Raw genomic sequence first — 26,959 nt, 5'->3', positions numbered from 1 at the left:
TAATTTATTATATATATATATATATATATATATATATATATATATAGAGCAGTTAATTATTAATAACTTTAAAAATAATCATCCTGAAATGAATTGCGATTATTAAAAATATATAATAAAAATATAATAAAAATAAGAAAGTTATTTTGAAATTGTTAAAACATTGATCATCAAGAAGCAGAAGAAAAAAAATTAAATAATTTTTCTGTATTAATATTTTCTATATATATTTGTTTACCAATGTGTTTATTTATCTTTATCATATATTTATTATCGTATTATAACAATTATTATTTTTATTAAAATTTTTATTTTTTATAATCTTCAATCTAATAACATATTATCCTAAACAATTAATAAACAACAAAACACAAATATATACAAGGATGAAACAGTAGACAACATAAAAACAACATTCCGCGTGACTAATTTTTATTAATGTTTTTCCATATGTAATTTCATTCGATTTATCATGAACAATCATAAATAACATCAAAATGAAAAATGCAATTACAAAATTATATTGAGAATGTTTTATACACATTTTCAAAACGATAACAAAATTATGAAAAAATTATATATCACAGATTATTTTAAATCATAAGTTATTTTAAATATGTAGTAGTATTTTTTTAATCTGTGATCTAATAAAATTATATAAAAATACATTATAAAATAAATTATAAAAATTTCAATTTTTTAACATAAGTACATTATGTATTCAAAATTATTTACGTAGAGTTAAATTACGATGCATGAATTAATTGTCCAGTAAATAAACAAAATATTTATTTGTTCAATATCTTTGTAACTAATCAGTAAATCGCAATGAAACTTTGCACATAAATTATTTTGAATATTTAAAGTACTTATTTTAAAAAATGTAAATTTTTTAATCATTTAAAATCATTTAAAAAATTTTAATTGTTAACAATAAAATAATAACAAATAAAATAAATAAACTACAAAAATATGATCTTATTCACACAACTTTCATTGTATATAGTTTATTTGAAATAAATATTAAACATAACTTCCGCGAATTTAATTTTATTTGCAGAGACTGTACATCTAATACATCCTTTAAAGAAAAGTTTACAAGATTTATTTTATTTTTTAAATTTCTTATCAACTATATTATTTAAGCTAAAACTATTATTTAATATAATAAAAATAGAATATTAAATTAGTGACAAATTATTTAGATTATTGGATTACAATATTTTCTTTACATTGTTGATAAAAAATAGAATTGATTTCAATCAAAAAACAAAAAGTATAACAATATAAAATGTGATTACACTACTGTATGTAATGTTATATCGATTCTTATCATTCACAATAAGTCACAAATATATCCCAGTAAGCAAGGAACATTTTGGAACATTTCGGCAATATTGTAGCAATGTTACAACTTTGCTACAATGTTGCTAAAATATTTCAAATGTTTCTTGCTTGTTGGGATATAAGAACTGCTGCAACAATTCATGCAATAATATAAATTTAATCCAATTCCACTGCGTAAGAGGTGAGAAAATGTAAATAATGATATTGTGTTAATTTAAAAAAAACTTTTAATATATTTCTTTTGTCGTGCTAATAAGATCAAAGAACTTTATGGCATTTAAACTGGGTTGTTCCACCTGCCGATAAACTTCAGCTCTTATTCTCTTATTCTCTTATGCTCTTACTCTTTTACTCTTTTATTTATCTAATAGATAAATTATCACATAATTTATCTGAAGATGGAACAGCCGCCCCTTAGAAAATTACGATATTTTTTGAACATTAAGAATTCTTGAACTTCGTGTAAATCACTCGCGTTGGAATGCCCCGTTTGTTGTATCGATGTAGAACTGATTTGGATATGGAGTACATTTTCTCGGCCTTCCTCAAAGACATTCCATTGGCGACAGCGTTAACGGCTCTCCTCGCCTGTTCCAAATCGCGTATAAATATTCGCGATTTCGCCGCACTTTGTAAAGGAATCTCGTAAATGAATGGTCCTGAAACAGGAAAGAGGCGCAAATAGAATATACATATTCAGAAGAATTCTCAACACTTGGACGAAACAAATTCTATCACACTTCCTCTTTATTTCCTCTTTATATTCCTATCCGCAGGGAAAAATTGAAGAAAATGATAAAATAGAATATTAAATAGTCAAGACATTAAAAATAAATAAGACAGAAAAATAAAATTTCGCTCGAGGTAATTAAAAGGAAAGTATGGATATTCTGAAGAACTATGCTCTTGTTTTCAAGGATGTGATTTCAGGACAACGTTAAGAATACGAACGATAATTTAACTAATTCCATATAAGCAACAATCTCTCAGATCTGAGTGATGACACAAACAACTGTTTTATTGAAGATCATCAAAGCGAAGATACGTAAAACATAGTCAATCAATAATATAATCAATAATGTGATTTTGTCATCTGCCTCTTATACTCTCGCATGAATCCTCTTAATGTGCGATTTCAGATTCCACTTGCGATTGCTCTTGTAACTGCAGTAGGGGCAGCATTCCGCTTTGTCCTGGCCGCAAGAAGCTTTAATGTGCTCCACAAGATGATGTTTCCATCGATATGACTTCGCGCACTTGGAACACTTGAACCTACTAGTGACTTGTCTGAATCGCAAGCGGTCAACGTAGGTATGATCATCGCTGGATTGATGATCAATCGAGCTGGTCGTGTTCGTATCGAATGCTTGATAATCCTCAACCCAGACAACAAGCGGATCTGAAACACAAAAGCCAGCTTGTCACGTATGCGTTAACGCAACCAAGTTGTTAAGAGCATCCACTTGTGCGTTCCCAGACGCGATCTGCTTTACTTAAAATATTTACATCTAAGCGGCATGCGATAAATTCAACATTTATGACATTTTCGTAATAAATTTTATATCTATGGATTAAAAACTGGAATTATCGCGCCGTCTCTGCTCATTTTAATATCCATTATAACTCTGAACTGTTAAATTGCTCGCAAGTAATTAATGGAAAGATACCGTGACAATCCCCACATTTTTTTATTAATGGGAGAATAAAATAAGGCGGTGGAAAATAAAATGAAAAATATTAGTTATGACAATTCAATAAAAAAAAAAGTTAAAGTTATAGATAAATTTTTTGTTAATTTAATTTTTGATTTTATACTGATTTACATAATAATTAATGATAATTAAGAGCGTTGAATAAAATAAAGTTCGATAAATTCGTATGATAATGATTACAATCATAAGCGAATTAATGAAGCCAGAGAAAAATAAAATCCTAAGATAATTAATAAAATATAAAAGAGACGTATGTATAGTCTAGTTTACACCAACCACTTGATACGCTTGATATAAACGCTGGCGGATTATTTTGATCTGATATTTCTGAATCACAAGTATAATATTAGACAAAGCTGGTACGCATATGAAATGATATCAAAGAATCTTAGTGTGCTGTAAACGCTTGTTTCATTTTGAATCGTATATTAAAATTCGCCTTTATTCTGCTTTTAAGTTCACGTTCAAGTTAGAATTAGAGGTTTTATATCTTGAAAAAAGCAGTAAAGACATCATGTCATCTAACTGTTCTGAGACAGATCGATATAAATAACAACGTCAAATATTTTATCCGCACTAATTTGCGGATTAAAACGTGTATTAACCGATTTAACGGTGTAAAAGAGATCCATATATACGCTCGTTCTAAAGAATATATATATATATATATATATATATATATAAAATTGATAAAAGTTTAAAAAATTTTTGGAGATAAAATTAATGTAATTTATATTTTGATTCTGATATTGAAACATTTTATGATTTCGTGTGAAAAATAATTTATAAAATGTGTAAAATGAAAAGACGAAAGGATGCAGTTCGAAGAATCTGCTCGTGACTGCGAATATGTACACAGGTATTTATTTAGAAAGCAAACGAATGCGAAACATTGTTACACAAACACTTAATCGCTGCGTAGCGCAGCCGACGCGACATGTGGCTTCACCGATCTATCGATCTACTGATCTATCGAATGGATAAAGTACATTAGCGGTGCGTCTCGTAGACAGGTGGTTCATATCGTTATCGTCTCTATAACATCATCATCTGCCGAATGTACGTTATCATTCACGTATACAGTAAGAAACTTCGCGGTAATAAATTTTTATAACGAGTATCGATACAAATTCCATCACTAGGGTGATTAGGTGAATCCTGATTTTGTTAGCATGCATTTCTCGATATGCAATTACTGCAATTTCCTAAACTTGTACCTTCTTCTGTTTACGAGGCTTCCGTATAGGCTTCGTTACATTTAATCTGCTCAGACGTCTTTACGTCAAGGTATTACTTCGTTCCTATGTTATGAAATGTCGAAGTTAGCGTTTCGAATTTGGATAAATGACTAATGCGTTTAAGTGATTAATGGGACGATACAGCGTTTCGAGTATCTGATAATAATTCACCTACGATCTACATAATATCTTTCGTTCTCGTTTCATTGTTGCATGATGTAAAAACAGTTTGTAAAAACAGGATGACCGTGCGTTATAAAGCCCTAAAAAGAAAAGTCAATGTTCATATTAATCGAAGTCTGTATATATTATTGTAAAAGAGGCCGCGGATGCATGCTTATCCCTAATCACGGTTACACTGTCGTAAATAAAATTACTGGCTGATTGTTGGATACGTTTAATTGCCGGTACGTCGATAAATGTAAGTAACTGTCGTCTAAAATCCGCTACGCCACATGGCTAAGTGTAGTTGGAGCTAGCGTAATTTACAGTCAAATTGCACTATACTCGAGCAGTCTCTATAATGCACAATAATCGACGGTACAAGAGCGTATTACTAATCGCGTTAAAAAAATGACTCCATCGACATCTTCTTAAGTTTAAGTATCGCTTATCCTTAAACCTACAGATTTGACTTTTAAGATCATTACGTAGTCTTCGATGGTCGCCGTCCTCCGACATCTTCCGGCGGCTATACTTATAATTACGTGACCATTAATGTCTCATTAGGTAGTAATCAGACTTTCCTGCCACTCTGCACACATACTCATACACACACGTGCGCGCGCGTATATATGCGTTATACGAATTGTGAATAATGATATTCGGATATTATTAATCGCACCAATAGTGAATAGAAAGCGTTTTTTTTTTTTTCCCAATAGAATTGTGTGTAAGTAGAAAAGTCTTTGGTAAGATAAAACATTTATGATGAAGATTCCTATAAAAGTAACGAAGATCTTTCGTTATAGTTGGAAATTATTGGAATCCCAAGTTGGAATACAATTAATATAAGTAATTTTGAACAAACGAAATTTTTCGAAAGAATTGACAAACATTTCGATCACTCTTGATGCGAATATACTCGAATCCTTTTTCAATAAAAATCAGAAACGCATTTATAATAGTTTGTAGTTATAATTGCACATTTTACTTAATATTAAGCAAAGTACCTGTAAAAGATGTACTACTCTGTCTTAAAACATATAAAAACAATATCCATATTATTCTGAGTTCTGAAACCTTATGGAAGAAACAGCCTTTAGACTAGATTTTGTTCACTCAAATGTAATTATATCTACAAAATCACTTTTCTCATGTTGAACAATTTCTGCAAATGAAAGAAGCTAACTTTCACGTGTTAGGGCCTAAAACAATCTGAAATAAAATAAAAACTTCGAGAGTTAAGTCGGCGAACGTCGCAAGTACAACTTATATAAAACAGTCGAATATCGCTCTCGCGGAGTCTCGAACGTCAATGACGACATCACACAGAGTCTATAGTACGACACTTATTGTTAGACCATGTATAGATCATTGATATGACGTGTCATATTACAACTACATACGACGTCTTACGTTTTCGAGAGTCGACGCTTCGATAAACTTCAAAGCAATCGGACGTAAACGTTGTGCATACTCGCTGCTTCTGTCATCATTCGAGCAAATATTTTAGTTCCTCGTCGGAAAGCAACGCACCAATTTTTGCTCGAATACGCGAGCTTCTTATCAGATAAGAACATAGCATGGGAAGCTACGGGAGGACAGTTCTGCAGGGCGTATGATATTATCCGACTACCAGATTATTTGATTGAAGGAGACCGTGGCGAGGCTCTTCTTCCTACGAAAGAATCATCGAGATTGATGAGTTTCTCGTTCGTTCTGATCGCGAGAAAAACCTCGAACAAATTCCTCGCGAAGACGTCGCGATTACGGAAGAATCGAAGACGTCAGTCGGCGAGATACCGGGAATGTCGCCATAGTGCGACGTCTACTTGATGTTGTGCACCGAGAGCAGGTGCTTAAGGAAGCTCGCCTCGATCCTCGATCTGTAGGGGCAGTATTGGCAGGAAAAGTGCGTCTCGAAGGTGACCATGCCGCAGCCCATCTTGAGGTGTTTCCGCAGGTTTGATGCCCATGAGTACATCTGGCCGCAGCGGGGACACACGTGCAGCCGCGGCCTCACGATTGGAAAGAGAGGTGCATCTGAAAAGAGAAGCGTCTGTTAGAGCGCGATCACGAAGACCGCCGAGAGGATCGGGTCTCATCCCCGCTAATGGGGTACCACGGGTGTGCGAACCCGTGAGATCCCATTTAGGGGTCTAGAGTTGAACGGTCACGAGGTAACAAGCGTTGAACGCAACCAAGATAGTCTCTATACATCGAAGCGCATGCCTTGAGCAAGTCGGGAATGGATTCTCCTCGAAGACGTCCTCGGGATGATCCATCTAGCGATACGGCGCTTTTCGAGTGTCGCGAGCAAAACATTTCTTCGGGATTCGTCCGTTTCCGAAGTGCGAATGAAGTTACGAGAGCGAGAAAACGTCTGATCTCATGAAAATCCGTGCATAATCGATCGTCTCGAAAAGCGCTTCTTCAATTTCAAGGAAGAAAACTAACACACGTGCGATTGCTTTTTTGTACATACATACTTACTTCGTCTCGTATCGACACTTTTCGATATCTATGACCTGAAACAGAAGTAATCCACGAGAAAACCAATTCGTTCAACTACAACTGCAGCTGGAAACAAAATTGAAGGATTAAAAGGAAGATTATCATAGGACGTGTTATAATATACAATAGATACATTTTATTACAGACATAATTTCCTTATTCTCCTTTTAAAGAAGGGACGATTCTTTAAAAAAAAAAACGCATAGTCGTCTAATCGCGCGTGTGTCAATACAAATCTATATTGTGCTTGCAAAACAGGTGTCTCTTCAGGTTGCCTTTGAAGTTCGACTTGTAATCGCAAACGGTGCAGCAGAAATTGGGCGGTTTACCGCATGCCATTTTCTGATGTAGACGTAGACTCGATGGCCACGAGAAGTTTCGTCCGCACCATTGGCACGCGTACTTGACACCTGCAACAGAAATGTTAGTCAGTGAGGAAATCATTTTGTAGCCGCGCGGAATAACCAGAGAAATTCCACCATGATGCGAACAAGGATGCTTTCCAGCGAGTGTCTTTCTATCCGCAGAGTGCTTTGAAAACGCAATCTCACAATTAGTAATAGCATATGACAAAACATGTCTCTGAAGCACTTTCACACAAGAAATATTACTATTATATAATCGTTATGAATTTATTTACATTTGACTTTTTTCTCTCAAAATTAGATTCTCCGCGAAATGTTAAGATATCCATGGATCGTACATTGTAGCCTTCTTAAATGCAAAAGAAAATATTTTAGCTAAAAATAATATACATACAAGATCTGTAAATTAATCCATGAATAAATCCATTTTACTTCTTTTTCCAATATTTTTGTTTGTGGAAAATGTTAAAAAATATGTGCTTGAAGATATTTAGCAGATATGTCGCGATAAAATTGTGTGCAAAGTATTTAATAGCATGAGAAGGCGGATAATAAGATGAAAATTAAAATAAATATGCGTTTAATGTACTAAATTGATTACTTAATGTATTATCAATATTATCATTAATGAAATTGTGCGAATCTTCATAATCAATTTCGTGAATTGATTCTGCTGACAAACAAAAACTTTTCACATGAATTTGTAATAAATAAGTTAAAGTTCCCAAGTTGCATTAATAATTTATCAAGACACGCGTATTTTTTTGGCAGAAAACTGAAATAAAATCATTTTAATCCTGATTGCATGGATCTGTTAGACTTGGCGTTTTTAATTATGTAATTCTTTAATTTCTCAGTAAACTGATAAATTATAAACTGTAAGCATATATATTTACAATCATTTTATACTTCAAAAAGAAGTTTAAACATAAAAATAAAATCTATTTGGCAAAATTTCTTTCAATAAAATATACGAATGTAGATCCGTGCCATATATAACTGTAATAAAAATATCATGCATATAGCGGTTAAAGAAAATCTCAGGTTCAAATTATGAAGAGCAAATGTTTTTTCTTGATGGGCATTATATTCTTCTTTTAGTTCGATTTATATCATATTTGTAACATTAGTATTATTAACTCGATAATAAATCGCATTCGGTACTCATATGTTTCTTCAGATTCTTCAACCAACCATAAAATCGTTATTATCTGTACCATTAATAAATTGATCCTGAAAATATCGTCAAAAATTGGTTAACTACAAGATGATTCCGCAATAGATCATAATTTACAAAAATTTACAGGGACATTAAATAAAATACAAAGAACTCGACAAAGTCTATCGAACAATTTAATATTATTTTCATTTCGGCTAATTAAATTTATAATTATAATTTATTAATAACTAAATTTATTAATATATAAATAACATTCTAGTCGATGCTTGTTATAAAACGTCATGCATAACAGGTTTATTTAATAAATAATAATTTACAGAGATTCTGTGATATATAACAATAAATAATTTTCATTATTTCTGCCTCATCAAATATATGTGTCTGCAAAGATTGATTATAACAACGATGAATAATAAAAAAAAGTAAATATTGATCACTCAAGGTCATAACCTTGACAATATATGTCAAGGTTGAAGTCATTGAAAGTGATTCATCACCACTTGTTGTTTTCAATATTTACCAAAACAAAAAAACAAAAAATTAAGTTTTGTAAAATTATACAAAATTATTCTCTAGATACAGTCTCTGGATGCATTCTCTGTATGTGTTTATGCAAACTGCTCTTGTATTTGGTGCGATGCGAACAATAAGGGCAACACTCCTTTGGATCCTTGCCACATTCGATCTTCAGATGACTCCTCATGTTTCTCAGCCAGCGATAATACTTGCCACAGTTTGGACACTCGAATAAACCCGGTTTCTTGTCGAGATAACTGGGAAATTTTAACTCGGAAGTCTTCGGGTCAAATTCCGCGCAATAAAAATTGTACGGAATTTTGCCTTGACTAATCATCTGATCCTGGTGATGCTGAGGGATACCTTGCCATACTATCATCCCTGAAAGAAGATAAAATGCTGCGGTTAGTAAGTGATCACGGAAATTTCGAGGTGAATAAATTTTAATGGCAGGATGAGTCCAACTCGACTTTCAAAAAATTAGTCATAAAGATGAGCACACAGGATACTGCAGCACCTTTATCTATATTGAATCTAGTATCTTATAATTAATTTTTTTATCAAACTTATATGCATTTATATCTATAAGAAACAGACCTACAAATAATAATTGACGCAAGAAGATAAATTTAATATGTAACATTTTTACATTAATCTTAATTAACACTAAAAGCACATCCGTCTTGTAAAAAACATTATTAATAAAAAGTTGATAATAGTTTTTAACAAGCGCTGTAAAGTATGTTTTTATAAATAAACAAGTATCACTTCATGTTACAATCGAAAATAAAAAAAAGATGGCCGGCCGCGTGCAAAAATTATTTCGCTGCCCGAAAAGTATACATATATTTGTATTTAGAAATCTTAGAAATCTTCAAATCTTAAAAAAAAAAACATACAAGAAATCATACAAGATATGTTAATAGATATAAAGGAAGACAGTCTTAATGAAGATCCTGTCAACATCCAACAAGTTGTAGTTTTATCGCATTTGTATGTCCTACATGATTCAATGAATCTTGTCTTCGATCGTCTCTGATTTTAGCCGCTTACGTGCTACACACGTATTGTATACTCACTAGGCACGTCCCTCTAATACGGTGATTGGAATCAGGCAGGATTATTCATATAAGTACGTGAAAAAAATTATCCAATTCATTTATTTTAAAATTTGGCAAGTTTACAAATTCAGGAATAATAACATTAAGTATAATGTATAACAAAGAAAGGAAGATAAAGACGAGATGGATTTCACTGACATCAGGTCGCGTTGCTTGCATTTTTTATATTTAGCGTCTTCGTTTCTTCTCTCTTTTCAAGGCCCAAACATATATTTGTCTTATTTTAAGTAAAAATTTTTGTTAATAGTAAGCAACGCAAACAAATTGAAGTCTCAAATTCGGGATAAAATTTTGTTTCGAAATATGTGACTTTAATATACGTATAAAATCATCTTTTTTAGAGAGAGAAAGAGGGGGGAGAGGGAGCAGAGAGAGATATCACACTATTAATACATCTTGGATGCATGATTTTACGCTTATGATTATTAATATAAATATTAATACATAGATAATTAAAAAATCAAAAAAAATTTCACCAACGCAAAAATAATTAGTATTTAGAAATGTTTCGATTCTCTTAAAAAAAAAAGATGATTTTCTAAGCGAAAAGGACTATTTTCAAATCAATCTTTGACGTGAAAATCGATTTTTCTAAGAAAAAGGGACTATTTTTAAATTTTTTTGCAAAAATCTTTAAATCTTTTTGCAAAAATTATTTTAACTAGTCGACCCAGAGATCGAACATTCTTATTACTAATTAGCGGGTACGTTAATTTAAAAAGCAGTTATGTAATCGCAATTGACAGAGGCATTACATATTACAAGTTAATTTACGCAATATCCGCAATATAATTAAATCTCAATGGTAACTGCAACTGCCTTCTCCAGTTACGTTAATTTGCGCGTATACAAGTGTTGCCAGGTAAAAAATAGAAATCAGTCAGGAAGACTGCGGAAGTAGTAACGTGAACACGCGACATTTACGAGCACTAGATACTGCTGGAGAAAACACTCTTCCCAGGATGATTGGTGCGGATATGCTGATATAGATTTCCGCGTTGTTTCGTCCTATGGGGGCAATACGGACACTTGAATTGCGGTTCCTTGCCACACTCATGTCGCGTGTGTCTTAGTAAGGTGCCGCGATGCTGGTAACCTTTCCCACATCTCTCACAACGATAAGGGAATGTAATATCCCCTCTCTGCTTGCCCATCCAGAGTGTTAGATCCTTAATTGACATCATCGGCAAATAGATCCGTTGCTGCATGTTCCTGGGCAGAATCATGCGCGGTATTGATGGCTCTGCAAGCGAGAGGAAGAAGAAAAAAGGGATCGTTAGTGATAGAAAAAGATGCAGTGGCTGCGTTTATGAAAATATTAAGTAATAATTAAAGTAGAGAGAGAAAGAGAAAAAAAATGTTTCTCATTTTATTACTTGCGCTGTTATTTGAATCTACAAAGAAATCATAAATTTTAAATTAAATCTGCGATTAAATCTGAGACAAATCATAGACGAGGTAATCTTTTGTAGGCAGGATATAATATTGTGCCACAGAATTTTCAACTGGCAAAATCATAAAAATGATTGCTTAAATTTTGAACATTCACATTTGAATATGTAACTCCAATTTGCGGAAAGCCCAGTCTTCAATTTTCAGGTGCCTGAAAAACCAGATTCTTAAATCATTAAAATATTCCATTTTGAATCAATTTTATCAAAAATTTTGTTCAATCTTTCTGGAAACTGCATCAGAATTAAAAATATTCAATCATTTCAAACATATTTTGGAGAAAATTTTAGAAAGAAAAATTTATAACATATAAATTTAATAACTAATTGTCAATATAAATTTATTCATTTTCAATGAATTTAGATTTATAAATTTTCAATAATAAAAGCAATTTGTTTTAATTTTTAAGATATTTTTGCTTGTTCCATCTTACAGAATTTATTACTACAAATTTCATCGAATTTTTATTAAAATTGATTAACAGAATACTTAATTAACCTCTCTCTCTGTAATTACTCATGAAAAAAACTATAAATCTATATTTGGTGGAAAAGATGATAACATGATTGAATTATATAAATATTTATTTAAACTAATCATTAATTCATAATTTTAGTAAATGCGTGAGCATTAAAAAATATATAATAAAAATACTAGATCATATATCTTCTTTTATCCTCTATTAGGCTTTTGTATGTGTGTGTGTATATGTATGTATGTATGTAGGTATGTAAATTGAAAATTTTCCGTAAATCTTATAAATCATATACATTAAACTCATCGCGCCATGATAATATGAAAACCTCTTTGGTGTACAATCCATAAACGCATATCACGTGAAAATGGAATCACTCAAATTACCAAAATGCTTTATGTAGTATCATTAAATGGACGACCAAGTACCGTTGCAAAGACCAGGTTGCTAATTCTATCGACCCTCTCACCTCTATTCGAAATGTAATTATTCACATTGGAAAAGTTTGAAAGACCTAAAGAATAAAATACACATTAGTCATAATAACAATCCAAATAATGTTATTAAAAATATCGAGGAGCATCTAGATCGACAATGATCAAACATTCTTAAAAAAATAACAATACTTGCTTTATTCGATTGTTTATAATATCGACAATGAGCAATAATCCAAGGAAATGACTTTATTTCAATTAAGTAAAAAAAATATCGTATTTTATTCGCTTTTTTTTTTAAGATAACGAGATAAGATACAAGATACGAGATAATACAGTTAAAATAAATTTTTTTCGTTTTTCTATTGTTCATTTTTCCTCTATCATATCTAAATTCTAATCATCATGATGACTAGATACATCAGTATCCGTACTATAATAATTGTATTGCGGCAGATACGAATCCTCCATTTGCCTATTTCAGATACATTCAATTGCACAATAATAATAATATAATTAAAAACAATCAATGATCGAGCAAGTAAAATGTTCAAAAATATAATGTATTTTTAGGTTTAATATCAGTACATTTTGACTATCACAGAGTCTTCATCAGTTTAAATTAATATAACATGTACTCAACTAAAATTTTAAAATAACGTATCAGTATAATAAAATATAACGGTGATAAACTAAACACTGTAAAAGTGACAACAAGAGGCCAAATCAAAGCAGACTTCGATATCTCAAATTATTAAATAAATATTTCTTTTTTGACATGATAATTTTGGTCAATATGATTTACTCATATCCAACAAGATGATATGATGTAATCGTCAAATAATAAATTAAATAAATAACTAATTCGTCTAATGGCGAATATTATGTTAAGCCCAAATAATCCAGTCAAGAAATAAAAATCGAGTGAAAAATGTTGAGATAAAAATTGAATAAAAAAACTAAATATAAATGTCTAGTTTGAATTTGGTTTCATATTATTGACGAGTTCCAAGGGTGAGATTTCTTCATTACCCTATACGTATTTTTTTACAATACAAACTATTCGAAATTACGCAACTTACGAAAAAGCTTTCGTTTCAACAGATGCATTAAAAGTAGATAAATAATACAAATATTATACAATTTGTAACAAAAAGCATTTTAAAGAGTCAGAATATAAAGCATGTTTCGAAACGATTTCACGAATTGGCAAAATTATTGCTCAGTAAATATGAGGATTGACGAATCAACGCCAATATTGAAGAAACTCTGTTGCTGGATGGCCGTACTGAAATTCATCATTCTCGCCTTCGTGAGTTCTCAGTTGAGATCGATCACGAAAACGTTTTCTCCTCGGTGACATTGGCGGATGTGTCTGTAAACGTGACCGCGTTGCTTCATCTTGGCGGAGCAGTAAGGGCACTGGACTCTCGGCTCCTGGCCGCATTCGAATTTCGTGTGTCTCTTCAGATGCCACGCATGTATATAGCTCTTCGAACATCGCGAACACGTGTGCCTCTCGATGTCGTCCTGCACGTGTCCACCGCGGCGCCTCCTCGTTGAATTGAGTGGCTTCTCTTCTTCGTAGCTAAAGTTTTGGGACTCCTCCATCACCACCTCGCACATACTCTGCAGACACATGGTCTCCAGCTTGATCATCTTCGCGTCTAAAAAAAAAATCGACAGGACGCGGAGTTAGCTAGATAATTAAGATGCGCTGGTTCCGAGCGTGAAGGAGAAAGAGATAAAAAATGAGAAGATCATGGAGACGCTTGCGAGTGTTATCGCGAATTATTCCCGTCACCTGACCCCGAGGAGTTCAAGCTCGCGCAAAGATCTCCGTTTACCTGTTTAGCTTGTTCGTCAACAAACCACGAAATGCGTCCAGATTGTTCCGACGAGCTATCAATGCAAGCGTTTGTTGTATAAAGTGAATGGAAATGAAACGACTTTCTCAAAAACCAGTAGAATGTCGTGGAAATGTTTTATTCCATTAAGCACAGTTAACAAAACGACAATTACAATTACACGTAATATCGATTCACCAACAAGAGTGTCGATAGATCAAACATGTCGAAAGAGATAAAATCAAGAATAATAAAACAAGATTGTCAGACTATACATCGACAATCGTATTTGCTAACGTGTGTCGCCAAAGGAAGAGGAACGTTTCGTTAGAGGGAATACTGGATGAAGCCTCATCAGGGCGAGTCGATGATATAGATGCGCTGACCGGAGTGCTTCCTGCGTATATGCTGGCTCACGTGGCCGCGTTGCTTGCTGCGAGTGCCGCAGTAAGGGCACTTGAACCTCGGGGTCAGACCACATTCATAGCGCAAGTGTCGCCTGAGACTCTTGATCACGGTGTAACCATTACCGCACTTCGGGCACACGTGATTACGGCGACCGCTTCCTCGTCGTCGAATTGGCGACACCCTGATGCTCTGACTTGGGTCGGGCTTCGTTGAGTCATATAGACCGACCCCGTAACTTCCGTACAGAAGAACTGAAAGCAAACGATGGAACGATTAGAAAGAGGCCAATAATCGCAGATAATAATTGACGAACTATCGACAGTTCAAGGAAAGATCAATTATATAGTTATTGAGCACATATGTGCGACGTCCGTTTTAATTAAGAAGCGAGTGTCTGGTGCAATGTATATATATTATAATGCGTTTGAACTGATCGAATTGAGACTATACTGAAAGCTGATAAAAAATGTTCTAAAATGGAGTACATACATATTTTAATGAAAATTTTTATTTCTTCTTAGAATCGTTAAGCAATCAACTATTTGTTTTCAATAATATATTATTATTATTATTTACCTCCTTAATCCTTTTATTGCTTTTTGATATAAAAGAAACATCAATATTTGCATTAAAGTGAATTTTACGATTTCATCTCTCTCGTATGTCATTAAAATATGTGTGTAATGTAATGACGGCTTGTAGAAACAAAAGATAATATCGTGCGTGAATATAATACATAAATTATAAACGATATCACCCAGTTTTAATCTAGCATCATTAGTCGATATGTAGACCATCACGAACTTTTACGATGTCGTGTGACGCATTTGACATAAATTATATACGAAATATTATAAAAACAAACATCGAGTTTCTCAAAGAAGCTCGAGTTGGGCAAATTTTTATTAGGAATTTCTATTATCTCACACATTATATATTCGTACCTGACAACGTAGTTAATATAAGCAGACGTTCTCGTAACGTTGGCAATCTGTCTCTGAAAATGAAACTTTGAAAAGATGAGCACGCAATTAGCGAGTGAAAGATAAGAGCATCATCAGAATCGTCAAGACAGGAAAAGTAATGTGTAGGTAACATTTATTATGTTTGAAATCATTATAATACACAACACTGCTCTCATGGTCAAAATGGAGGATCCACGCGATGTTCGCACGTTTCGTTAGGATTTAAGATCGACGACCCAGACTCTTTCGGAAGGATGCTTTTTTCTGATGTGACTATAGATCTGCGATGTCTGCTTGCTGCGCAACTCGCAGTAAGGACACTTGAACCTGGGCTCATGGCCGCATTCGTATCTGAAGTGACGATTGCGATTACTCTTCAGGGTGAAACCGTGCAGGCACTTAGGACAATAGTAGAGAGTCTTCTGTGACTGAGAAGGCAAACGTTCCTCGGGATCTACGAAGTTCATGAAGCAGTCCATCATGAGAAGATCTGAAAGCAAAAACCGAACTGTGAGACTGGCCCGGATTGCTATGTGTGGTAGCTTCTGACATCGGGCACATCGACAAGTTTTATCTACATGTTTATCATTAAACGAACAATAATCTTTTCCTTTGAAAAACTGAAAGATAGGTAAATAAGACAGCCTATCCGTGATTGATGAGAAAGTCAAGTTGGAAATACTTGTCATTGGCCCTGGTGAAGAATGGCTCGTTAGATATTAAAGTGCAAGGATCATTGACGCAAAGCACATAAATACAGATAAAAAGTTACGTAAATTATTGCCCAATGATATTAGTCTCGTGGCACGTGGGTAGAATAATCGGGTACGTTGGTAGAAAACTTGATGTCAAGTATGTCCCTCGCAGTCACGAAAGGTAGGGATAGGCATCGTTAGTTTCGGCCGCAAACAAACACCACACGCGTGTAGATCGTCTACCGTGCAGCTATAACAGGTTCGTCGGATGAGGTCCTATGTCCCGGAACGATTTAACTGAAGTAACATGCCCGATTCGTAAAGGGGAGTCTGAAGGGGTTCGGGACATCAGGGGAGAAAATACTGAAGCACATTTGGCAAGTAGGGTGTCCGAACATCAATTTATTTTTATATTACATTTCCACAGTGACGATATACGATCATAAAACGTACTGCGGGAAAATCGCTATTGATATACCGACGGTAAAAACATGTTGCGTTTCTAATCGACCAGGAATCCTAGGGTATCTTGACGTACGTCGTAAGAAGCTCGAACACGGGGCTTACAACCCGAGGATTATTTTGCGTCCATCAAAATACCCCGTGCGGACGAGATCCCTTGTTCGCGAAAACTTGCTCGACATCCTAAAGTACTTAATCCGAAGACGGAATATATGAAGATAAAAACGAAAATGAAATATATAAACAGTAACAAGTTAAACTAATCTGCTAAGTGAATAACACAAGTAAACAGAAAAACGCCAAACGAGGCTGGATCTTGATGTCTAATAATATTTCTACATAAATTTTAAATACATTTTCAAGATCTATAAAAACTATACGCCAATTACTATTGGACTTGAAAACGCAATCATAAACCGAAGCTGGAATAAGTATTATCACAAATTAAATGAAAAATAAGATAAAATGGTTCAATTTCGAACATGATACAATTTTGAACAAAATAAAATAATCCGCAACAATTAAGAAACAAAGGCTAAACGGTCGAGTTTGGATTTTTAGTGCTAAAATAACTCCGTGTGAATTTATATACCACAAATCTAATCCTTCAAACTGCGTGCCGAATTTATTTTCAGACTCGAAATGCAAGTCTAACAGAAATAGAGTAGTAGTATAACAAATTAAATTGACAAGCAATTTAATAATATATTAATCCCCACAGAAATCTTTATAATAATATTTATTATTAAACAACTTAAAATCTGTAATTAATTTAGAAAGCCAAGCTTGTCCACTTAGCTATTGCTTCTTAATCGTTATGTATTCATATTGCGGTCTAACACGATACTTTAATATTGTAAAATAATTCAATTTTCGAGGTTCCAGTTTAATAACTCTGATCTCATTGGAGGGTATTGAAGAGTACCAAACAGGGAAAAAAATCAAACTTGAGCTTCAAAAATTAGATTAAAATTTTATTTCATTCAAAATTGTGTGTACCATGTCTGAAATTGTACCACCTTATCTTACGTATGATAACGGAACGAACACTCGTTTCTACACGCGACAGCGGATAACGTGATTAACGTAGCGTCGTCGCGTATGTTAGTCAAATACACTTATATCACTACACGAATAATTATATCACAGCAACAAAAACAGTCGGTCACTAACGTGTTTCATGTCTTTAAGAGACCCTTCCATCCGCGCGGATGCGATACGATTGCAAAAAACGAAAGCAGGCACGTGCCGCGATAATCAAATCGCGAAAGAACCGAACGTGTGACAAACTGGTGTTTCCGCGATACATGAAGAGCAATACTTCCATCTACTTTTGCGACGTTGATAGTGAAATATATTCTATATTATCAATTGCTATTAGTGTTCCTTGTATACGATGCATCTTCATGTTAGAACAAATGCGTCTTCATGTAAGAACAAAGTCACGGCAGCGCGTGATTCTATATCGTGGTGAAACAGAAGGTAACTACGTTTGTTCCGACCGCTTAAAACCCTGTTCTCTCAGACTTTCTTCTCCCGTTAGTAACAATTCAGTCTTCATGACGAGCACTCGTGATCACGTTTGGCACGTCGCTCGTCGTCTATAACAATTCCGATTTGTCAATTGTAAAATCGAACAAATTCTTCGCTAATAATACGAACCAGTCGCGACTCGGCGCTCATACCTAATCTGATCATACCTAGTACATTTAGACGCATGCTGCAAATGTTTCCTCGTGTCCCATCATCAATCTCACAACCTGAATCTTTATAGTAGTACATCTACATTTTAAAAAACATACGACTCTTTTAAAGCCCCTAATAATCGAAAGATTGCTTATTGGATAGCGCGCGAATGCCGAAACTCGGAATGTGCTTGCGCTGAAGATCTTTTTCTCGCGTACTTTGAAAGCCTCACATGACTCACATCGCCGAGGCTGAGCTGATAGCGTTTCAGAAACGTCATAATTTCACGTAGCACATCGAGAAGTTCCGCGCGCCGATTCATTAACTGCTAAGCATGGAGATATTTCGTAATGTGTAAAGACGGAGAGAATATCTGACGATAATACTGAGTCCCACTATTTCAGCCGCTACAAATTTTACACGGTTCGCTGTCATTTCGCGCTTCATCAACAGCAGACCCCACGACGAAGTCGTGTCTCATCACGACTAAACAATTGTTAACCAACATCCGCGCTCCTGCCCTCGATTATTGCATCAGGTATTGTAATTGGTATTTACGCGATATCCAGATTAAATATCATCCGATCAATGACGTAGGAACCGCACCACGCTCGTGAAACTCTTAATAGCTAAGGACGTTCATGAGACATCTTGTCGCGTAGAATCTGAGCAATAAATAATTCACATGTCCGGTCTATTTCAACGTGTGTCCAATCCGATGTATCAACGAATGTTACATATACATCGGATTGGACACATGATCGTACTAGATGCTTGAATTGCTTGATATTGCGCGAGAAATGTAATGATCATATAAGACCTGTAAAAATTTGTTAAATTTCCCAAACGATTCTCGTTCTCTTCACACGAGTGCGGTTCCCTGCTCGTTTCAAATCGAAAAAAATCACTGTCGTCACGCGAGATTGCAATGTCTACGGTCGTCCTTTTCCTTTATTTGTCCTCGTATTTGAGGTGCACTACGTAGACCTTCTGACCGGGATGCCTGGTCCTAATGTGAGACATCACGTTGGACGTCTGCTTGCTGCGGAACTCGCAATAGGGGCACTGGAAGCGCGGCGCCTGACCGCACTCGTACTTGTAATGCCTGGTCATATTGCCCTTGACAGTGAAGCAGCGGCCGCACTTGGGACAACCGAAAGGTTTGTTGTCGCTGAACGTGACCTTCGAATGATAGGTATTTCTCACGCGACCATGAGAGAAGTAATTCGTCATCGACCTCGACATGGACGAGCAGTCCTGGCCAAAATCCCTATTGCTGCTATCGGTCTCGAAGCCCTTGCAGGATTGCAACACGAAGTTCAGATCCAGCTGCGGAGTCGTCGCGTAAAAACCTGAAACTTCAAAGTCGGTCGATTAATAAGATGTAACAACTCACCGCGTTTGAGAGACGAATGGCGAAAAGATTCGAGGGAAAGTCGGAGTCTTCAATGTAGGAGCAATTGGAAAGTTTCCCGGGATAATATTCATGCTTTGTTATTAATGGGAAGAATAATTAATAGAAAAAATAATTGCAAAAGAAATAATGAAGAAAAAAAGAAATAATGAAGAAAAAAAGAAATAATAAAGAAAATACCTTTGAAAATTGCGGGGCATCTTCCTGACGAACCTATATTCAGCAACGCTTCCGTCGCGTGGGCTACGGTGACGCAGAAGCACGTGTGTTATTTTACGAAAAATTTTGCTGTCTAAAGTTGGAATATAAAATCGCTACGTGTGATTCTTATTGTTTACGAGAATCTACGTAACTAGAAATCTATTAGAAAAATCGAAACGTCGGATTGTGCAGTCTTCGGGTGATGAGAGATCCGTGCTGCTAATAGCAGGTCGTATACTTGAAAAAGGTACGTGAACAAGAATGGCATTAATGTCTGACCGCTTTATTAAAATCTATGCATTTCAGCGGTAGACATAAATGTAGCGATAAAACTTTATTTTACAAAACAACATACAAGCGAATTATTATCCTCTTATAAAGTAGAAGCAACAATTTTTTCGGATCATAAAGTACGGCGTCAACTATTCCAAGGTTAGAATCTTCTTCAGAGATTGACTTTGGTCGTCGCTTGGCAAAGTCTGTGTGACGTAGAGCATTTTCTCAACACGCATGATACCAGCCATTTGCGAGCATCTTTCTTAGTCAGAATTAAAATTTTTCATGATTAAGAAAAATTCAAGCCCTAATTGACTTAAATAAGAAAAATTTAACAACGTAAACAATATTTAACAAATATCTTTAAATAACTTAACGACTTTAACAATGTACTCATGTAGAAAACAGAATGTCATTCTCAGATTACTTTTCTCATTAAATATCATAGCCTTTTTTATTAATATTTCTTTCGCAACATAAATTTGGTTACTGAATTAAATAATACATCCGATTAATCAAATTAAATAGATATAATTCCGAAAGAAAATATCTATATATAAAATTAACGATCAATTTCTTTTACGGAAAAGATAAATATGGCAGTAACAAGCGAGATTGAGAAACATTTGTCTTCAATGACGTGTGAAGATCGCGATAGATAGCGAGTCCAATGGAAAGACGAAATTCACTCCAGTAGCTCAGGTATGGAATTAGGGACACTCGCGATCTTCTTGTCGTGCTCAGAGCTTCATATCGAAGATAAAGACTTCCTCTTCCGGATGTTTCTTTCTGATGTGGGCATAAACTGGCGACGTTTGCTTGCTGCGGAGTCCGCAGTAGGGGCACTGAAACCTCGGCTCGTGTCCGCACTCGTAGTTTACATGGCGGTCCTTGTTCCTCTTCAAAGTGAAACCACGACCGCATTTTTGGCACTGGAACGGCTTCATGTTGTCGGTGCTGACCTTGCGCGTACGTATCCTCGTTTTCCTACAGGTCTCAGAATTGAGCTTGCTGTCCGTTCCCGGTTGATACTTGCAGATCATGTTCGGTCCGAACGGCGACACCACGTGGAGCCCTGAAACACGGAGACGAAGATGCTGAAGGACATGCTCGAGTGCGCGCGAGAAAGAAAAGCTTTTACGATGATCACCGGCCGTTCGGCTTAGGCTCCATCATCGAATTGCCCCAGCAAGCAACGCATAATGAAAATAATTAAATCTGAAAGACACTCCTCGCAACGTGACTTTGCACGTACTCAGCATTTCCGTCTTCGTCTATACGCGTCGTAAATAAATCGTGTATACAAACTACGTGTCTAGCACAATATTAATATTACGAAAAGGCCAACGTGACGACTGTTGATCGACATATCCTAGTCTTGGAAAAAAATATTAAGATATATCATTAGTGTCATTTTATTTGTCAATGTAAGCGCAACCATACCTGCGGAGAAGCAACGACGAATGGATTAAATCAGTAAGATTAATAATAAGATTAACTGAATCTAATAAACATACATTCACATTTCACGATAACACGAAAACAAAATGATCAGACGTCGACAATCATAGGACGTAATAGGATTCTTTACAAATTAGCCACTCAATTCAAGATCCAGCTGTTTAATTTATTGAACATAACAAACGTGAGGACAAACGCATTAATCAAAGCCGATATAAGGTGGTGAATTTCCGATCGAAATACACTGGCGATAGATGCGGGTGATGTACGCGCAGATGACGTAGAATATGTCCTTTCTGGTAATTTTTTATTGGACAATACGTGCACTCAAATCTCGGCGGTTGTTTGCACTGATAACGTAGATGCGAAAGCATCGATTTTTTCCACTTGTACAGATTGCCGCAACTGGGACACTCGTACAGACCGTTTCGGATATTGATATCATCTGGATCCAAATAAACTTCTTCGTGGTTTATCCTCCGGTTGGAGGAATTATCTGAAACCCATGAAAAAGTGGGAGCGTTTTAATAATGAGTCGATTTTCCTTGTAATGTCCTGCAAAATGATGTTAGCGCACTCTTTCACTATTTTTTTATAAATCATGAAAATCACATGGTTAGGACCGTTCTTTAAATGTTGTAGTTACAAAAATCGGAAATGTCGACTTTATTGTTTACAGAAGTAAACGAAGAAAGAAACTACGAGAAAAGAAAAAGATGTTATTCAAATAATAATTGTCTTTATTGGCGAACGCAAGATCGCAAGAATGAATGTTTCGTTACATTCTCTAAGAAAAAGAACTGTCATATAAAGTGCTATAAAATTTAGTGCAATCACGGCTAATATCACAAATCTTTAATTTAAAGATATTCAAATTCGTTATTTCAAGTCAAAATTTCGAGATAGAAGGCAGTAACTATATTCATGTATGACTAAATTTTCTTACACATTTACTGATAACACGTAGATTAGTTTCGTCGGGAAACGAAAAATTATTTATGAAATACAATTTATTAGGTTTCTATTGATACTGACCCGTCTAAAAGTGAAAAAATACTAAAAACAATAAAGGAATAAACAAAAATAAGTCTATTACGATTGTTTGATTAGCGAAAAACCTTTGCGATAGAAGATAATATTTATTATAGTTGATGTAAAAATTGAAATAATTTTTTTAAATATAACCCTTTAATGATCCTTGAAACGCATAACATATAACAAGAAAATTTGTTTTTCTAAAAAAATTGGAAAATAAACTTTCTTATGATATCAAATGCGTTTCAAGAATTACTGAAAAAATGTTCTAAACATTTTAACACCGACTATTCGATCATTCCTCTAAAGTAACTGTTTGAGCTTAGGAATATATATTAATATAGATATTGAAAACTGTATTTTAATTTAAATATAAATATATATATATATATATAAAGATCTATATACGTTGTACATTTATAATATAAATATTTTGAGAAGCTATTTTTTTAAACTTTCATTTCTTTATTCTTGAAAAAATTTCTTAAAAAGATTTCTTGAAATAACTATCTTATAAAATATTCTAAGTAATCAAGCATAATTAAGCAATACATCTGAGCTCTTGAGACAGTCATGATTCTCATATCACATTATATTCTATAACGTAATTTCCGTATTATTATACACATTACTTAAAATTTTAAGTATACATATTTTTCATTGACATATACATTACGGAAATTATGTTACGAAATACAGGATACGGAAATTTTACTCGCATCCTGTACAGAGACGTAAATTTAAAAAATATTAAAAAGTAGAAATATATAAATATAAATTCTCTTTTTGTGAACATATCAATCAATTTAGATTAAATATCTCTCATAAGTTATAACCAAATAAACATAACAGACTCTAATTTTTTAAAGGCAGAATCGCTCTGTGACCGATTTGTCTGAATCACTTCGGGGTTCCTGCCAACAAAGCCTCGAGTTGGTGACTATATCGATGCAGTAAAGTTCATGATCCGGATGGAACGTGCGTATATGCGTCCACACGTGCGTACGCTGTCGCAAATGATGCTTGCAGTACGGACATTCAAATCGCTGTGGTATGCCGCACTCGTATCTGTAATGCCGCATCATGTGACTACGGTGTTTATAGCTGCGATGACATTTCGGACATTGATGGCGTGGCAGAATGTTCTGGCTGTAGTCGATGTTAAGAGAGCGCTGCAGGGTCCACTTCAGGTACGGATCTGGAAAAAGAGAATTCACAGCCGATTAGTGAGGAAAAACGCATCAACATGTGACGAATTCCGCGCGCAAACTTCTTCGTACTTGTCTTGACTCTGAGGATAATTCATCGGTCGCTGAAAGTTGCGGGCGCGAGGCTCTCGTTCGAGCTTTGCGACATTTCCCATGAATGCGTTACATCTCGAGCACATGTGAAGAACTCTCCCCCTGTAATCTTGTTGTGCTAGCGAAGATATCGTCAAGAAATCTGTACCGTTGGGAAAGTATAACGTTTATAGAATCGCCACAATAATAGTAAAATACAATCAACACGACAGTACAAACAAGAACATAAAAAAATTCAGAAGACAAAGGGGACATTTGACAGGATAATTGCATTTCTCGAGGCAAAAATACTTTTGTTACTTGTCTATAAATAATATTGCACATCTTATAAATCTAACGTATAATTAAAACTATGTACAATATTTATCGGTTTCGGCATTAAATGATCTTATTTATTACCGATAAATTACAAAGACTTATAATGTAATTTCAATATCTTGAAGAAAGTTACAAGTTTCACATACTTTGTCACGTAAGATGATATATAAATAACCAAAATCAACCTATAACACAAATAAAGTTATAATAAAAATAATCAATTAGCCATTAAAATTAATATCCACTTTTAATATAAATAAATATAAACTTGTAATTCTAATTGCAGCTCGTTAATTCTAAGTTACAGTTAGGTTACTTTTTTTCAGTAATTAACATAAGTTCGTTCCTTTCTTTCCATCTATAACTGTAACTTAACTTAAATTATATTTCTTTGGTAACTAATCACTAATTTAATAGTTACATTTATAGTTACTTTATATGTTTCGAACTTATTCGTTATATAGGGCTGATCAAAATAAAATGTTTAATGTAAGCAATAGTAATTATTTCTTGTGATTGGAATATATCTTTAGCCTTGTAATCATTACACTCTGTAAAAATGTTTATATTAAAAAATGAACTAAAAATCTTTTAGTATGTAAACACGTTTTAATAATATTAATCCCATAAACTTTGATTTTCTAAGTATACAATTATTTTGTTGTGTAAATATAACAAAACTAAATAATATAATCAATTTATTATTAATATAATGTATAACTGTTCAATATAAATAAAATAATTTAGTAATGCTAAAGATGTATAAGACTATTGCATTTCAAATAGCAATGTATAAAATTATGAAAAATTAATAAAAAAATAATTATAAAGTAACGACTTGTTACTTTTTAAGTAATTATAATGATAACATATTACTTTTTAGAATCAATAACTAACAGGAACTAGTTACTTTTTAAAAGAAAAAAAACTGTAACTCTGTAACCAGTTACTGTTAGAAAAATAACTTTCCCAGTCGTGAAGAAATGCTATTTTCGGTCAAAGTGGATCTTGGTGCTTAATAATATTCATATGTGACTATACAAATATATTAATTCTATAGACTGTGCGACGATTTAGTTTGTCGGACTTGAAACACACAATCATAAACTGAAATAATCTTACAATTAAATTAACTGATAATTAACCAATTTAATACCATTAGCATTTAGTCTGTAAATACACACACACACACACACACACACACACACAGAGAGAGAGAGAGAGAGAGTGAATCAGAATAGTTGAACCAATTTTTTACTCTACGAGAAAATTATCGATCTCACAACTAATTATTGATTTAGTGATACAGATCAGATGCGTGGATATATTGCGCGAATTGCTGGTCTGGGCGCACTGAGAAAAAGGCGCAGTTTTAATTGTTTCTTGTAACAATTTTTACAACTCAACGTCAAACGTATCTGTTTTCGTGCTCAAACTAGTAGTTCACACGCAATGATGGCTACGCATTCGATCTATATCGTTAAGTCGATAAAATTAATAAATTTCTTCAGGCTTAAATGAAATAAATCAATATTGAATCATGCCAACATGAGCCGACACAAGATTACGGTGTGTATATCTTTATTTACCAGAAAATTCAACTGAATTTACAATAAACATTTTGATCCATCATTCCTCAGTGTTACAAATGGATAATTTCTTCAATCATTCGTCATAGAGCTATTCTTTCTTGAAATTAATAACGTTTAAAACAAATCTGTAGATCATTATCTCTTCTCTGACATCATCAAATTGCCTAATTTACTACATAAAATTAATATCATATTAATCAACATCTAATGATACTGTGCCAATGAATATTTTTTTATATGATATTTGATACAAATTTTACTGTAATGTTTAAGAATTATATTGTCACTTATATGATATTCCGAGTAGACATATATTTCTTGTTCTCAGTTCGCTCTTTATATATTTCAAATGCGCGTCAATGTTAGATATGAGAATGTATGTATAGTATATAAAATTGAAGGACATCGAAGAAGGGAAAACATCAGGATTTTGTTATTACACTTGTGTAAACCGAATCTAATAATTCTGTATCCTTTTGTAAATTCAAGCTTCTTTTAAGTTGATAATAGGTGTGTAATCAATAATTTTCTCATAGAATAAAAAACTGGTTCAACTACTCTATTTCACCCTTATACTTGTATATGTATAATTGATTACAAAAAATACCACCTCAGCCGGGAAATATAATTTATTAATTAATAACATTATTAAAATAAATTACATATCATAAAATCGTCAGTGAAAATAAAATGTAACAACGGCTTATATTGTACTTGCAAAATAAATATCATTACCATTTTGGTGACGTATTAAGACATAAACTCAGATCATGGGCATTAAT

The 26,959-nt window shown here is 33.9% G+C and overlaps 3 protein-coding genes across 15 annotated transcripts in view; all 3 read right to left on the bottom strand.

Annotated features, from left to right (window-relative positions):
* LOC108754628 (longitudinals lacking protein) overlaps positions 1-26,959 on the bottom strand; it is a 226,807-nt gene that overhangs the window by 101,650 nt on the left and 98,198 nt on the right. Inside the window, exon 7 of one of the 13 annotated variants that reach the window (XM_018497084.1) lies at positions 9,069-9,415. The exons of 10 other annotated variants lie outside the window; for them this stretch is intronic. In XM_018497084.1, coding sequence (XP_018352586.1) covers positions 9,084-9,415 — 332 coding nt within the window. In that variant the 3' untranslated portion in view covers positions 9,069-9,083. Of the gene's footprint in view, positions 1-9,068; positions 9,416-13,789; positions 14,184-21,088; positions 21,546-26,959 lie in introns of those variants that run through there. 2 more of the 13 variants (XM_018497081.1, XM_018497083.1) reach the window with 2 other exon arrangements.
* Positions 14,192-15,910, bottom strand: LOC108754631 (longitudinals lacking protein, isoforms A/B/D/L-like). The gene is made up of 2 exons (XM_018497085.1): positions 15,716-15,910; positions 14,192-15,022 (listed from the first exon to the last, which is right to left on the bottom strand). The coding sequence occupies exons 1-2, from the start codon at positions 15,867-15,869 to the stop codon at positions 14,718-14,720; spliced, it is 459 nt and encodes a 152-aa protein (XP_018352587.1). The 5' UTR covers positions 15,870-15,910; the 3' UTR covers positions 14,192-14,717.
* LOC108754635 (zinc finger protein 775-like) lies at positions 18,542-20,796 on the bottom strand. Its single transcript, XM_018497091.1, has 2 exons — positions 20,652-20,796; positions 18,542-19,931 (listed from the first exon to the last, which is right to left on the bottom strand). The coding sequence occupies exons 1-2, from the start codon at positions 20,716-20,718 to the stop codon at positions 19,531-19,533; spliced, it is 468 nt and encodes a 155-aa protein (XP_018352593.1). The 5' UTR covers positions 20,719-20,796; the 3' UTR covers positions 18,542-19,530.

Source organism: Trachymyrmex septentrionalis, unplaced genomic scaffold (assembly GCF_001594115.1).
Source record: "Trachymyrmex septentrionalis isolate Tsep2-gDNA-1 unplaced genomic scaffold, Tsep1.0 scaffold80, whole genome shotgun sequence".
NCBI lineage: Eukaryota > Metazoa > Arthropoda > Insecta > Hymenoptera > Formicidae > Trachymyrmex > Trachymyrmex septentrionalis.
Note: the sequence above shows the minus strand (reverse complement) of the source record. Positions and strands in the feature narration are given on the sequence as shown.

Coding starts and splice junctions, on each gene's coding strand:
- LOC108754631 (XM_018497085.1), bottom strand. CDS start 15,869: ATGTTACCTACACATTACTTTTCCTGTCTTGACGATTCTGATGATGCT. Junction 15,023..15,715: donor TATATTAACTACGTTGTCAG/GTACGAATATAT, acceptor GTTTGCTTTCAG/TTCTTCTGTACGGAAGTTAC.
- LOC108754635 (XM_018497091.1), bottom strand. CDS start 20,718: ATGGCTGGTATCATGCGTGTTGAGAAAATGCTCTACGTCACACAGACT. Junction 19,932..20,651: donor TTTGCCAAGCGACGACCAAA/GTCAATCTCTGA, acceptor TTGAAGTTTCAG/GTTTTTACGCGACGACTCCG.